Below are 13,389 nucleotides of genomic sequence, written 5' to 3'. Positions count from 1 at the left end.
CTTTTTTAGTTTCTTACTTGAACACCTATAAAATGATTATGAAATCTCGATACTTCAAACCAGGTTTTCTCAAATTATTAGGTCAGAAACACTCATACACGCAACATTTTATGCTTCAAAACATTTTTCTCAATTGGTTTTAACACACTTTTAATCATCATAAATGCATGTTTGTTGTGTTATTATTTTACTTAATTTATTTTTTAACTTGCAGTTGTAACCTGAATTTGATACGATGGAACAAATTACCTTATTTAATAAAGAGAAGACATTAGTTTTAGTTGGACGAACTGGAAATGGTAAAAGTGCAACTGGAAATAGCATTCTTGGAAGAAATGCTTTCAAACTAAGAATGTGTTCTTCTAATGAATCACGTAGTTGTGAATTACAGAAAAGTGTTACAAAAGATGGTTCAGTTATTAATGTTATCAATACTCCAGGTAATATGTGCTAACTTCAATTCTATTTGATTTAAATTAAAATAAATTTAGTTACCTTGATTATTTGAAGATTAAAGAACTAACACCGTTCTCTTTCTTATTATTAGCTAAATTTTGTTAAAAATTACATATTTTGATAAGTCTCACTTCCATGTAAGAAACAACTTAAAAATGAATTTTTCTTCAATCTACATACTCGAAAGAGTGCTACTATAATTTTTCTTCAATCTACATACAAATTTGTTTTAAGGCTTAAATTAATTTGGGATGCCAAAATTAATTACTATGTGCATAAATATAAGAAAATCATTTTAAAATCCAAAAATTATGTTTTGTAGGACTATTTGATGGAAGAGATTATGTTGGAAAAGAAACAATTGAATGTATTGACGTTGCCAAAAATGGAATTCATGCAATTCTTGTGGTGTTTTCTGTTAGAACTCGTTTTTCTGAAGAAGAAGAAGCTACTTTACGTATTGTGCAAACTTTGTTTGGACATAAAATTATTGACTATATGATTCTAGTTTTCACTGGAGGAGATGAACTTGAATATAATGAAGAGACACTAGATGATTATTTAGGTCAAGAATGTCCTCAACCTCTTAAGGTATTGTATCATATTATCTTTTAAATTAATATATATGTATTGCTCTTATAATTCTTAAATCAAAATTAAAAAAATAAATACATGTTATTATGTGGACACTAATTAAGAAACTCTTTGACTTATATATGATAAAAATAAATGCAAATTAAAAAAAAAATATTCTTTGACTTATATTTGGTGTAAACATATTATATTTAAATAAATTTAAGAATTATTTTATTATAGACATATTGTTCAGTTATGTGTTTAATTATTACTTTTTCAGTTAATATTATTGTGTTAATTTCTTAGACTATATAGGACTTTAGAAATTTGATGATTTTGATAGAGTTTTAATATTTTTGTAGGATATTTTACTCCAATGTGACAATCGCAAAGTGCTTTTTGATAATAAGACTAAAGATGAAAATAAGCAATTACAACAAGTTCAGCAACTTCTTAATCTTGTGAACATGGTCATATCAAAGAATAATGGACAACCATATACAAACAAGACATTTGTGAGATCACAGGTAAAATATTTATGAATTTTACAAATATTTCTAAATTTTACAAAAATTGAATCCATAAAAGAATGATTTTTCTTAAAAGTAGAAACTATAAAATGTAGATGGGAATGAAAGTATATGATGAGCTAAAACAAGATTAATATGGAAAATGTTATCTTTATATGTTAAATACTTTGTTAGACTTCATTGTACTTTTGAAAAAAAAAATTAAGTCATTTTATCTAGTTTATCATGTTAAATGGACCAACTCAATTGTGTGAATTGATTTTGTCATTCTTAAGTTTGGGTATCTTTTTAATATTATATCATATGGTGTCATAACTTCATAAATGAATGTACTTCTACGACAAAAAAAAATAATATACATATTTTAGTATTTGCATGTGTAGAGAATATGAGTATAAATATTGAATATTTCTTAATTATTGTTCTTTTAAGATATACTTTTATCTTGAAATATAGGTAGGATCAAAATTGAAACAAGAAACTGCAAATCTTTTAGAAAAGTTGGAAGAAGAAAGAGTTGAAAGACTTAAGATTGAAGAAAAATTGAAGTCAGCACAAACTTTATTCAATGAAGAAATTCAAAAACTCAGATATAATCATGAGTTAGCAAATACAAGACCACATATACTTCGACAACTTATATCAATTTGTGGCATTCTCTAATTTTAGAATTATTTTAATTATATATATATATATATATATATATATATATATATTGTATTATGTGTGTATATAATGTATGATGTGTGTGATGTATTGGCATAGACTTATATATTTTGCCGTTTAAAGTATTGTATTCAAATAAATAAAATGTATGTTATGAATCGAGAAAAAATTTCAATCTCTTATTTTAAATATTTTAGGGTCAGAAGGGAGAATTAGTTTTTCCCAGGACTCCACAAATTCGAAGTTTATTTGTTAGAATTTTCACATTCAAACTTTTGCTATTGTGTAACAAATATGTTAGTTTTTGGAAAAAGTTGGACATGCAAAGGTTTTAATGAAATATGTCAATATTGAAAAGAAAAATTGTTTTTATGGAAAATAATTAATCGAATTTAAAATATTAATATATAACTAAGATGTCATTTTGAAAAAGAAAAAGTTCTAAATTAGATATTTTGTACTTTGGAATATGATTTCGGATAAGAATAAAGAATTAAAATATTTTATTAGGAAATGAATATGATTTTTTGTCTCAAACTAGCAATATTCTTCCGTTTTTATTTTAATATTTCTTTCCTTAAAAAATGATAAATTTAATACCAAATAGTCAAATTCAGACCTAAATATACAAGAATTAAAATTTAGTTTCATATAATTATAAAAAACTTAATTGTATTTCTTTTTTACTTTTTATACTTTTAATAGAAAGCCTTCAAAATAATTAAAAATAGGTTTCAATAAGAAAAATAACCTGAATAATAGCAACGACTGCTCAGAAAAATTCTGGATTCACTCTTTTATAAATATGTTTGAAATTTGACAGGAGACACTTCTGTAATTTTAGCAGGGCTTATTTTTTACATTACTAAGAGTTTTAACTCCCGAAAAATACATTTCTTACGATTTTGAAAATCATTAGAAAAACCAGCATTACAAAATTATCGGTAGTTTTCTGCAAAACCGTCTCCATTTTCAGAGGGTTTCTGAAAAACTGCCGGTAATTACCAGGGGTTTTCCAAAACTGTCGGTAATTACCAAGTGTTTTCCAAAACGGTCGGAAAATAATTTTTTAAAGAAAAAATAAAATTATATATTTACATTTAACATTCAATCAATTTATAATCTTTTTTCTGTATTATGATCTCATCCAATCAATTTATAATCAATATACCCTTATAATGAACATATTTCAATTGAATAAACAAAATGAAATTTGTTTCATACATTAAATTGTGTAATAATATTTAATATATTATTTATACATAAAACTATATATATTTAATCCAAATATTACATTATCTTACATATATTACTAAATTATAGTCAAGTTTCTACAATTTACTAACACTTAAAATAAAATAAACTACCTCATTTGATTCTAATGTCTTCTATGTCTGGACCTTTCATTTCAGATGAATCATTAAAAATCTGCAAATAAAATAATAGAGTTAAAAAAATATTATAATCAACAATTTAGATAAGTATTTAGAAATTTTTTAATACCTTATTCCAAATGCACCAAAAGGTTCAAAATGAGAATGGTTAAAAGTAAGAGAAAATTCTGCAGTACAGATTATGCAACCCATTCATGTACTTATGTACACTGCAACTTTAGTGGTATTTCACTATTTTGCAGCTTAACTTGATTTAGGATTGTGCTCCTCTATAGATTACTCAGATCTACTAATGGTTGTTTCAAAGGAGATGTGATTTCCATGTCTTCTTTCTAATAAATCTTGTTTTGTCGTCAAATATATGTAAAACATATCCTTATTAAATAAACCCACAACTTCCTCAGAATACGCTGCCAAAATTATTTACTCAAGTAAGAAAAAATGTGTCTAATTAGTAGTCATTTACTATGCAAGTAAAACAGCCTTTGGAATTTACATTATACAAAGTGACATGATTTTTTCAGTCTTACATATATTACAATCACCCATAACAAGAATACTGACCGCTTATATCTAGCGCTCCTTGTAATTGATTGATTGTATCAAGAAACTGGAGATGTGGAAGGCCCTTCAGAGATAAAAGAAATATGTTACTCAAACTATTTGAACACAAGTCAAGATGTTGTAAATTGGTTGGCCATTTAAATGTCTCATTCTTTGACAAAAAAGAAAATTGAAACCATGAACTTATCATTTATATGCTATCAAATACTCACAACTTAAAAAGGAAAATTGAAAGCAAATACTTATGATTTAATTTATGCACCTATATTGTGGTTCAATTTATACATTACAAACCATTCATAAATAATCATTAATAATATTACTTTTAATTTATATAATATACAAGTCAATATACAAACTTATAATATTGTAGAAAAAAATGCATGTCTCTGCATAATGTATTTACGATTCCCAAAAATCAAAGAGTGTTTAAGTAGCGTACAAAGTGTGAATTAGTTTTAGAGTAAACAAACAACTGAAATTGAATTAAAAGATTACTGGAATTTGATACCTTCAAAGAAACAATGAAGAAGAAAAGTAGACATGCGTGTGATGACCACAAAAGTGCCCTAGAAAACAACTATCCTTTCTCTCTAAGCTTCCATTTCCTACAACAAAAACATTATATAATTAAGTGAAATAATGTATACTTTACATGTGTTTTCACAAAGGATTAGTTATCCAATGAGAATCAGAGCAAGATATGTATCCTAGCATGCTTATTTAAATAAAGTAATATTGTAATGTTGTAAAATTAATATAAAAAAGGAAGTGGGGAGAATTGAGGAAAATTAACAAGAGTGGTTGAAGACTTGTTTTCATTCTGAAACTTGGAGACTTTTTTAGTAGTTTATATTTGTCTTTTTTAGTGTCTTACAACATTTGTTACTTCAGAAAATTGAATATTAATTACTAGTTTTTCAGTAATACCCACATTTACTTTAATCACATAACATCTACGTTCTTAGGATAGTTTGTCAAAAAATTAGTACAATAATTTCTATTGATATATGTCATCTTAAAAGAAGTAATATGGGGTCACATGGAATATTGAAGCCGTGAATATGGCCATTTTCTTCATTATATTTTGTTGTAGATCTACTTGTTATTTACCTGATAAGCTCATAAGTCATATGGTTAATATGGAAGGTTCTCAAAGTAAGAAGCACTAACTATTAGAAAGTGGGCTTAAATTCTAAGGTAAAGAATTAATTCTACCACACACAAGGTTAGTCTGTTAACATCTTTGACCAAGGTAAAGACTCTAAACTAGGACCTCCTACTTCTTTCACCACATACCTTATTCTTAATGAAAATTGTTGATTCAAGCTTTGATTTGGACTCTCACACTAGACCAAATGGTTGTAGAAAATTATCAAAGGAGGCTACTAACTATACACAACAACAGGGATCACGTTTTTCTTTTCAAGTATTGTAAAGCCTGCCAAAAGTGTGGAAATGAAGCTTGCACTACTCTCATTGATTATGTTAAAAAGTGGACTTTAAGCCAAATTCAACCCACAAAATCGGCTTATAAGATGAGGTTTGCACCCACTTACTTATATACTCTAAATTGGCCTTATCTCTAGTCGATGTGGGACTTCCAACACACACTCTCACGCCGAGGTATTACATCTTATGTGTGGAACTGGACATTAATGAGTGGTCTGATGGCATCCCAATAGGGGATGGAACAATATGTCCAACAATCAACAAATCTCGCTAGGATAGCATCTAACAATGGCTCTAATACCATGTTAAGAAATGAACTTTAATTATAACTCAATGTTATATAACCGACTTATAAAGTAAGGTTTGCATCCACTTATATACTCTAAATTAGCCTTATCTCTAGTTGATTTGGGACTTCCAACAGATTATAACAAACCAGTTTGCTGGTTTTGACCAAGAGGACCCTTTCAATCATCTTGCAACATTCCATGAACTATGTGGAGCTCTCTTGGAACTGATTCTAATAATGATGATGTCATTTATCTCAGATTATTTCCTTTTTCACACACTTGTAAAGTTAAGACATGGTTGCAATCACATCTCAATCAAAGCCTAACCAGTTGGGAAGATGTGGAGAAGAATTTTCTGGAAAGATTTTTCCCTCCAACAAAGTTTATTACTGCAAAATATTCTATTGCAACTTTCTCTCAAGGAATTGATGAACCATTATGTGAAGCTTAGGAAAGATAAGGCCTTACTCAGAAAATGTCTTAACCATGGATTTGATGATGTAACAAAGCTTGATATGTTTAATAGTGGACTTAGATCTCATACTAGGATGTTGTTAGATGCATTTGCAAGAGGAACCATGATGCTTAAAGATGTTGAAGAAGTCATTGTGATCATTGAATCATTAGCCAACCTTCTAAAAAAGAAATTCTAGAGCTTGGAACTCAGGATGTTATTATAGCACAAAATAAAATCATTTCATAGGAAATGAAATTGTTAAAAAACCAAATGTCAAAGTTCTAACTTGAGTCACGATCTCATGGCTCATATAACAAGTGATGAGATGTGATTTCTTCTCAAGTGATCACCAAAATGGCCATTATTCTACATCAAACTCAAAAAGAATTGGATGATGCATAAACCTCGGTAAGCAACTCATAGGGTGTGTCATGGTAATCGACACTTAGTAGGCGACATCTAATTCTCAGTAGATGGCACTTGGTTCTAATAAGCGATAACTGACTCTCGATAGACAACATACAACCCTCAGTAAGCGAGAGATAACCTTTGGCAAGTAGTTGTCGATCCTTAGTATGTGACATATAACCTTCGGAAGGGAGTATTGGATCTTTAATATATAGCATCTAGTCCTCAATAAGCAATCTACAACCTTTGAAAGGTAGTACTTGACCTTCAACATCCAACCCCCTCAATAAGTGACACACATAATGCATTCTTTATTAACTTATCTTATAACGATATCAATATTAATAAAGTCATAAATACTTATCATATACAATACAAAATTAAAACTTTTTAATATTAAAATTTTACTACTTTTAAATCACTATTATTTCTAAAAATTCATTGCCATGATAGCTCATTAAAAAACATGAATTCACACAAAAAAGAAAGTTAATTGGTATAATAAGCTGAAAGTCAATAAAAAGTTAATTAATTAAAAAAATCATTACTCTTTTTAATCATAGTGAAATATTAGGAGCTAATAAGTAATTGGTAGTATATTAATGTTCGCAACAAGAAAAAGTTACACCACTATTATCAGTTGTAACTTTTGATATAATAGTAACTGATTGATTCAATAATATTTTTTCTGTATTTTTTAAAAATATTTAAATTTATTTTGTACATTTGAATATACTAGAAAATTTTTCATATATATATATATATATATATATATATATATATATATATATATATATATATATATATATATATATATTCTGCTATTTCTATACGTTCTTTTTCTGCATTTTGTTCCTCCTCTTTTGTTTTAGATTTTGTTTATTGTATTTTTTTCTATATAATCTAAAAAAAATCGAATTTAAATATTTAATATAAAAAAAATCATTGATTTTAAGCTATGAAAATAAAAAATAATAACTTTTCAATTTTATCCAAAAGAAACTGGGAATGCAATTTGTTTTTTAAATTTCCAAATAACGTCTTTGATTTGAAAATCTGATTGTTAGAAACAACGTCTCAAATTCAATTCGTTGTTTTAGAATTTTAAATACGTATATGTTTCAAAAAAATCGAAACTTATCAAAATGCAGTGGCAATTTCGTAATTTTTGTGAAATTATGTCTCAGTTCAATTGAGATTGATGCTTAAAGGGTATACTGTCTTGATTCTCTGACTAACCGAGGCAAAAAACATTGTTTCTCCTTGCAAATCATACTTTTCCTTGACAGTTTTTTCAAAATAGACCTACTGCCTCGGTTATGTGCAGAATCAAAGTAGTATGTCCTGCCAAAAGTTGACAACCTTTGTATCTGAATATTCTAAATCCATTTTGTCAACATATATTTCCTTCCATTTGAACTGATGTCATAAGGCCTTTATGACTCGATTTAACTGTGAACCGATGCCTATAGTTAGAAATATCTATAAATTTTTCTATTTATAATTTTATTTTAAATTTTTTTCGGAAAGGTTTACGCATTGGTTATCTTTATAACTGATGCAGTAGAGTCTTATTGTCTCGGTTTTCTACTTAACTAAGGTAATAGCTTCTTTAATAGTTAAAATTTAAAAACGTAAAACAATGATTACTCTTCCTCTTCTCTCTTCGACACAAGAACCATTCTTCCCTATTCGGATCCTCTCGTTGCGCAAGGGGGCGAGATTTCTTTTCTACTTCTTCGTGTTGATTCTTTTCTCACGGAGAGACCGAACTTTGGGGCAGCAATGAGGGTCTCGTGCAAGCCGAAGAGGGTTTTCTCTTTCGCGTTGCTGAGAGGGGGGCTTCCTTCCTCTTCTTTGTTTCGATCCGTCTTTCTTCAAGTCGTGCATCCAACCTAGCCTAAGGTTCTTCGTCTCGCTCGGACAACCAACCTAGAGGGATTATCATGGCGCGACGGAGGCGCGGCAGAGACGCGACAGAGACATGACACAAACGTGACAGAGACGCGACACAGACGCGGTAAGGGGCGCAAGGGCGCGATGGTGGTTCTTATTCTTCTTCTTCTCTCCGTTCTAATTCGCAACAAAGGAGGAAGCTTCCTTCCCTCCCTTTTTTCTGATTTCGATTGGGTTGTTTTTTGTTTGATTGATTCTCTGCAGAGGTGGTGGTGTTTGATTGATTCTCTGCAGGTGGTGGTGGGAATGCGTCGTCCTCGTTCTTGTAGTGATTTGGAGGTTCCATTTTGTCTTGGGGGTTGATTTTCTGGGTTTTTGATTGATTGATTGCAGGATGAGCCGTGAAGAGTGGTTTAGTTATGATTTAGGAATTCTCTTTTAGGGTTTACTGTTATTGTATTTTGATCTTGAAATTGGAATATTTGATTTGGATTTCTGGAATTCTTTGTTCTTCGCAATTGAGAAGCTTTGATGAGGGTGGTGTGAGATGGAGCGGTGAGCGTTGATGGATAGCGGCTAGGGGCTACGAATTAACCTATGGTGAAAACAAAGAAAAAATACAAAAAGAAAAGGAAAAGCCCCTCTACTATCTTTGTTGGATTTGAACTGAGGCAAAAACACACACATTTTTGCCTCAATTCAGAACCGAGACAAAATTCCTATCCCTTTTTGTCTCGCCTGTATATACCTTGGTTGCAGAACCGCTGCGTATAAGAGAAAATAACTGATGTCGTTTATTAGTTATTATAAGTCTTGTATTTATTAAAAAATTTATGTTCATTAGTAAAAATGACTACATATTAACTATTTTTTAGAATGAATTTGAGAATTATCTATTTCAATTTTTCACCTACTTATATATATTAACTTTAACTATATTAAATTTTATGTGCAAGTTTTAAGAACGTTTTACTTCATATTTATTCCACTAAAGTTTGTTGAAGAGAGAAAAGAAAAGTTGTAAATTAGGAAAAAAAACTAAAAACTTTTCTCACATCAAAATTTATTTAGTTAAAATATATATATTCTTAGCTCAACAACTTATGGTATATAAACAATTAAAGGGTTTAGATTTTAAAAGAAAATAATTTAGTCCAATTAAAATATCTTAATATCAATCCCATTAAAAATCTTATTTTTATTTATATGCCAACTTAAAAAATTAATTAGAAATATAAATAAATCTGTGCAACGCAGGAATATAAATTTCTAGTAGTTAGTTAATGGTTCCAAACACTAATTTCCAAGCTATTTATTTAATTGTTAAAGAAGTATTTGCGAAAATGGAATATTTATGTGAAATTATTATGACGGCTTAGGCAAATTCATTTGTGAAAACTAATTGAAAATTTACAAACTTTAGCTTCTTTTTTTTATTTCACGTCTCTTTTGATTCTAACTTATATACTATTAATTCTTTTTCCAAATACTTTTCTATTTGCTGAAGTCTTTAGAGAGGTAGATTTTAAGTTTCTTTGGATTCTAACTTACAATTATCACTATTTAATCAATTCCTTTTCCAAATGTTAGATTAGGTATATTATTATCTTGTTACTTTCAATCACACTTTAGTTTATTTTTTTAATATATTTGTTCTTTCTTGAGGAAGTTTAATTTTTTACTTAGCAACTATAAAAGGCTTCTCAAAAATAGATAATTCAAGCACAATCAAGTTGGGTGAAATTATTCAAAGGTCATTATAATAATTATATATATATAGATAGATATATATTTGCTTCAATAATATGATTTTTTTTATCTTTTTAACATGTTATTTGTTATTATAAACATTTGTTTATTGTGATGTTATTTTTTTTATTTAGGCTATTTTTACTCAAAAGGTGCAATCTGAATTTGATATAATGGAACAAAATTCCTTATTTAATGAAGAGAAGACGTTAGTTTTAGTTGGAAGAACAGGAAATGGTAAAAGTGCTACTGGAAATACTATTCTGGGAAAAAATGTCTTTAAATCTGGAACACGTTCTTCTAGTATGTCACGTATTTGTGAATTACAAAAAAGTACCAGAAAAGATGGAACAACTATTAATATTATTAATACTCCAGGTAATATATAGTTAGTTGTTATTCATTTTATAATTTGTATTTGATTTAAGTTAAAAAGAATGTGATTTTCTTGTTTATTTCAATATTGAATAATGCTAACAATAGTTTCTTTCTTATTAGCTAAAACTTACTCAAAAGTATGTCTCATTTTTTAATCAAAACAACTAGAAAATGAAACATGTCTAATATCACAATAAATATATTAAAAAAACTGTTGATAACATTTTTCTTCCATCTCTTCATCTTTTTTTATAAATTTATCTTAATGGAAAAATACATTTTGTATGCTAGAAGTAAAAGGTTTCTATACTTAATTTCTTAATTTTATTCTCATAATTTTTTATATTTTAAAAGAAAGTTATTACTAGTCCTTTGTAAAATATGGTGATTGTTTAAATTAATTATGATGTTTTTGCTTTCAAATTAAGACATTATTGAAGTTATAGTGATTTCTTCTTCCACCATAAATATTATATATATAAACATAAATAATTTAATCTTATATAACATAACATTTTTTTAGGATTATTCGATGGAAGTGACTCAGTTGGAAAGGAAATAATCAAAAGTATTGATCTAGCTAAAGACGGAATTCATGCAATTCTTGTGGTATTCTCTGTTAGAACACGCTTTTCTGAAGAGGAACAAGCTACTTTACGTGTCTTGAAAACTTTGTTTGGACACAAAATTATTGATTACCTGATTATAGTCTTCACGGGAGGTGACGAACTTGAATATAATGAAGAAACATTAGATGATTATTTAGGTCAAGGATGTCCACAACCTCTTAAGGTATCTTATCATATTATCATTTAGATAAATGTAATATGATTTTTTTTTCTCATAATATTCTTAGGTAATAACTCTCGTTATTATACTTAAATGTCAAAATTAAAAAAAAAATACATAGGGTAATGTCTATATTAAGAAGCTTTTATTTGTAGTATTATATATTTAAATTTTATTCTAACATCTTACCATAAAAATTTTAGAGTTCTTACCCTTATCACTCTCTTTATATAGTAGACTTAAATTTCTTAATATATATATATATATATATATATATATATATATATATATATATATATATATATATATATATATATATATATATATATAATTAAAAAATATTGTTACCGAAAGATAAATGAAAGTATATTATCAAAGATTATTAAACATAATTAAAAGTGACAAGTGGTGGTGTCTATCATAAAGTTTTTATTATTATCAATTTAAGATATTGTGTAGGTTATATATGATTATGATTTTGATAAAGTTTTAATGTTGTTGTAGGATATTTTGCTCCAATGTGACAATCGTAAAGTACTCTTTAATAATAAGACTAAGGATGAAACAAAGCAACTTCAACAAGTTCAAGAACTTATCAATCTTGTTAACAAGGTTATATCTAAGAACAATGGACAACCATATACAAATAAGACATTTATAAAATCACAGGTAAGAAGTTATAAATTGTGAAACATTTTCTAATTTTTATAAATACAAACCACAAAAGGATTTTTTTTTTTTTTTAAATAGTAGAAATTAAAATGATAATACGAACAAAAGTACATATGCTAAAACAATATTTGGTAAATGTTATCCTTTCATGTTAAATACTTTCATAGACTCTTTTTGGACTTTTGGAAAAAATAATAATGAAATTAAGTTGAATTCATTTTGTCTAGTTTATCATATTAATGGACCTACTCAATTGTCTGAATTGATTTTTTTTATTTTTAATTTTGATCTTTTTAACAGTATATCAGATGGTATCATGTCTTCAATAATGAATATACTTCTATGATAAAAACATTAATAATATACTCATATCTAAGTATTTGCATGTATAGAGAAAATGATTATGAATATTGAATATTACTTAGTTTTTTTTTTTTTGTTACTTGATATATAGGAAGGATCAAAATTGAAAGAAGAAACTGCAAACCTTTTAGAAAAGTTGGAAGAAGAAAGAGTTGAAAGACTTAAGATTGAAAAAAAATCGAAGTCAACATCAGCTTCATCGAATGATGAAGCTAAAAATATGAAGCATAATCATGAGTCACTAAATCCAAGACCACCTATACTTCAACAACTATGGTCTGTGTGTAAAATTCCCTTTTCTAAAATTTTCAAATTTTAGCACTGTTTTATGTTCACAAGTATTTGTAAGGAATGTTCTGTATATTTTAATTGCATTATATGTGAATACAATGTGATGTGTGAGATGCAATAATTACCATAAGCTTCTGTATTTTAATATTCAAAGTACTATATTCAAATAAATAATTAAATTGTATGATTATTTATGATTCAAGGAATTTCAATCTCTAAATATTTTAGGGTCATGTCGAATTGAATGTATCATTCTTAAAGACAACTTTTGGAGAAAGAGAAAAAAATATTTTATGATCACCTAAAAGTTACCATATATAAGTGTCATATTGGCACCGTGTTAGTAAGGTTACTATATGTCATTTTTAAAAACATTAAGTATGAATTAAGATTGCTCAAAAAAAAAATTAATGAGAAAAAAAATAAGAAAATCATATTAAGACCAAATAAGTTATTAA

General features: G+C 27.5%; 2 protein-coding genes across 2 annotated transcripts; both read left to right on the top strand.

Moving 5' to 3' along the window:
• Nucleotides 1-219: 219 nt before the first annotated feature.
• Nucleotides 220-2,315, top strand: LOC108332664 (immune-associated nucleotide-binding protein 9-like). Its single transcript, XM_017567981.2, has 4 exons — nucleotides 220-440; nucleotides 779-1,047; nucleotides 1,395-1,559; nucleotides 2,019-2,315. Exons 1-4 carry the CDS (start codon nucleotides 236-238, stop codon nucleotides 2,223-2,225), a joined length of 846 nt encoding a protein of 281 aa, XP_017423470.1. The 5' UTR covers nucleotides 220-235; the 3' UTR covers nucleotides 2,226-2,315.
• Nucleotides 2,316-10,415: 8,100 nt separating this feature from the next.
• LOC108333632 (immune-associated nucleotide-binding protein 9) lies at nucleotides 10,416-13,079 on the top strand. Its single transcript, XM_017569102.2, has 5 exons — nucleotides 10,416-10,442; nucleotides 10,573-10,816; nucleotides 11,340-11,608; nucleotides 12,110-12,274; nucleotides 12,732-13,079. Exons 2-5 carry the CDS (start codon nucleotides 10,612-10,614, stop codon nucleotides 12,957-12,959), a joined length of 867 nt encoding a protein of 288 aa, XP_017424591.1. The 5' UTR covers nucleotides 10,416-10,442; nucleotides 10,573-10,611; the 3' UTR covers nucleotides 12,960-13,079.
• The last annotated feature ends 310 nt before the right edge of the window (nucleotides 13,080-13,389 follow it).

The sequence above is a fragment of the Vigna angularis genome, chromosome 11 (assembly GCF_016808095.1).
Source record: "Vigna angularis cultivar LongXiaoDou No.4 chromosome 11, ASM1680809v1, whole genome shotgun sequence".
Classification (NCBI taxonomy): Eukaryota; Viridiplantae; Streptophyta; class Magnoliopsida; order Fabales; family Fabaceae; genus Vigna; species Vigna angularis.
The sequence above is the reverse complement of the archived record's forward strand: the minus strand, read 5'-3'. Positions and strand labels throughout refer to the sequence as shown.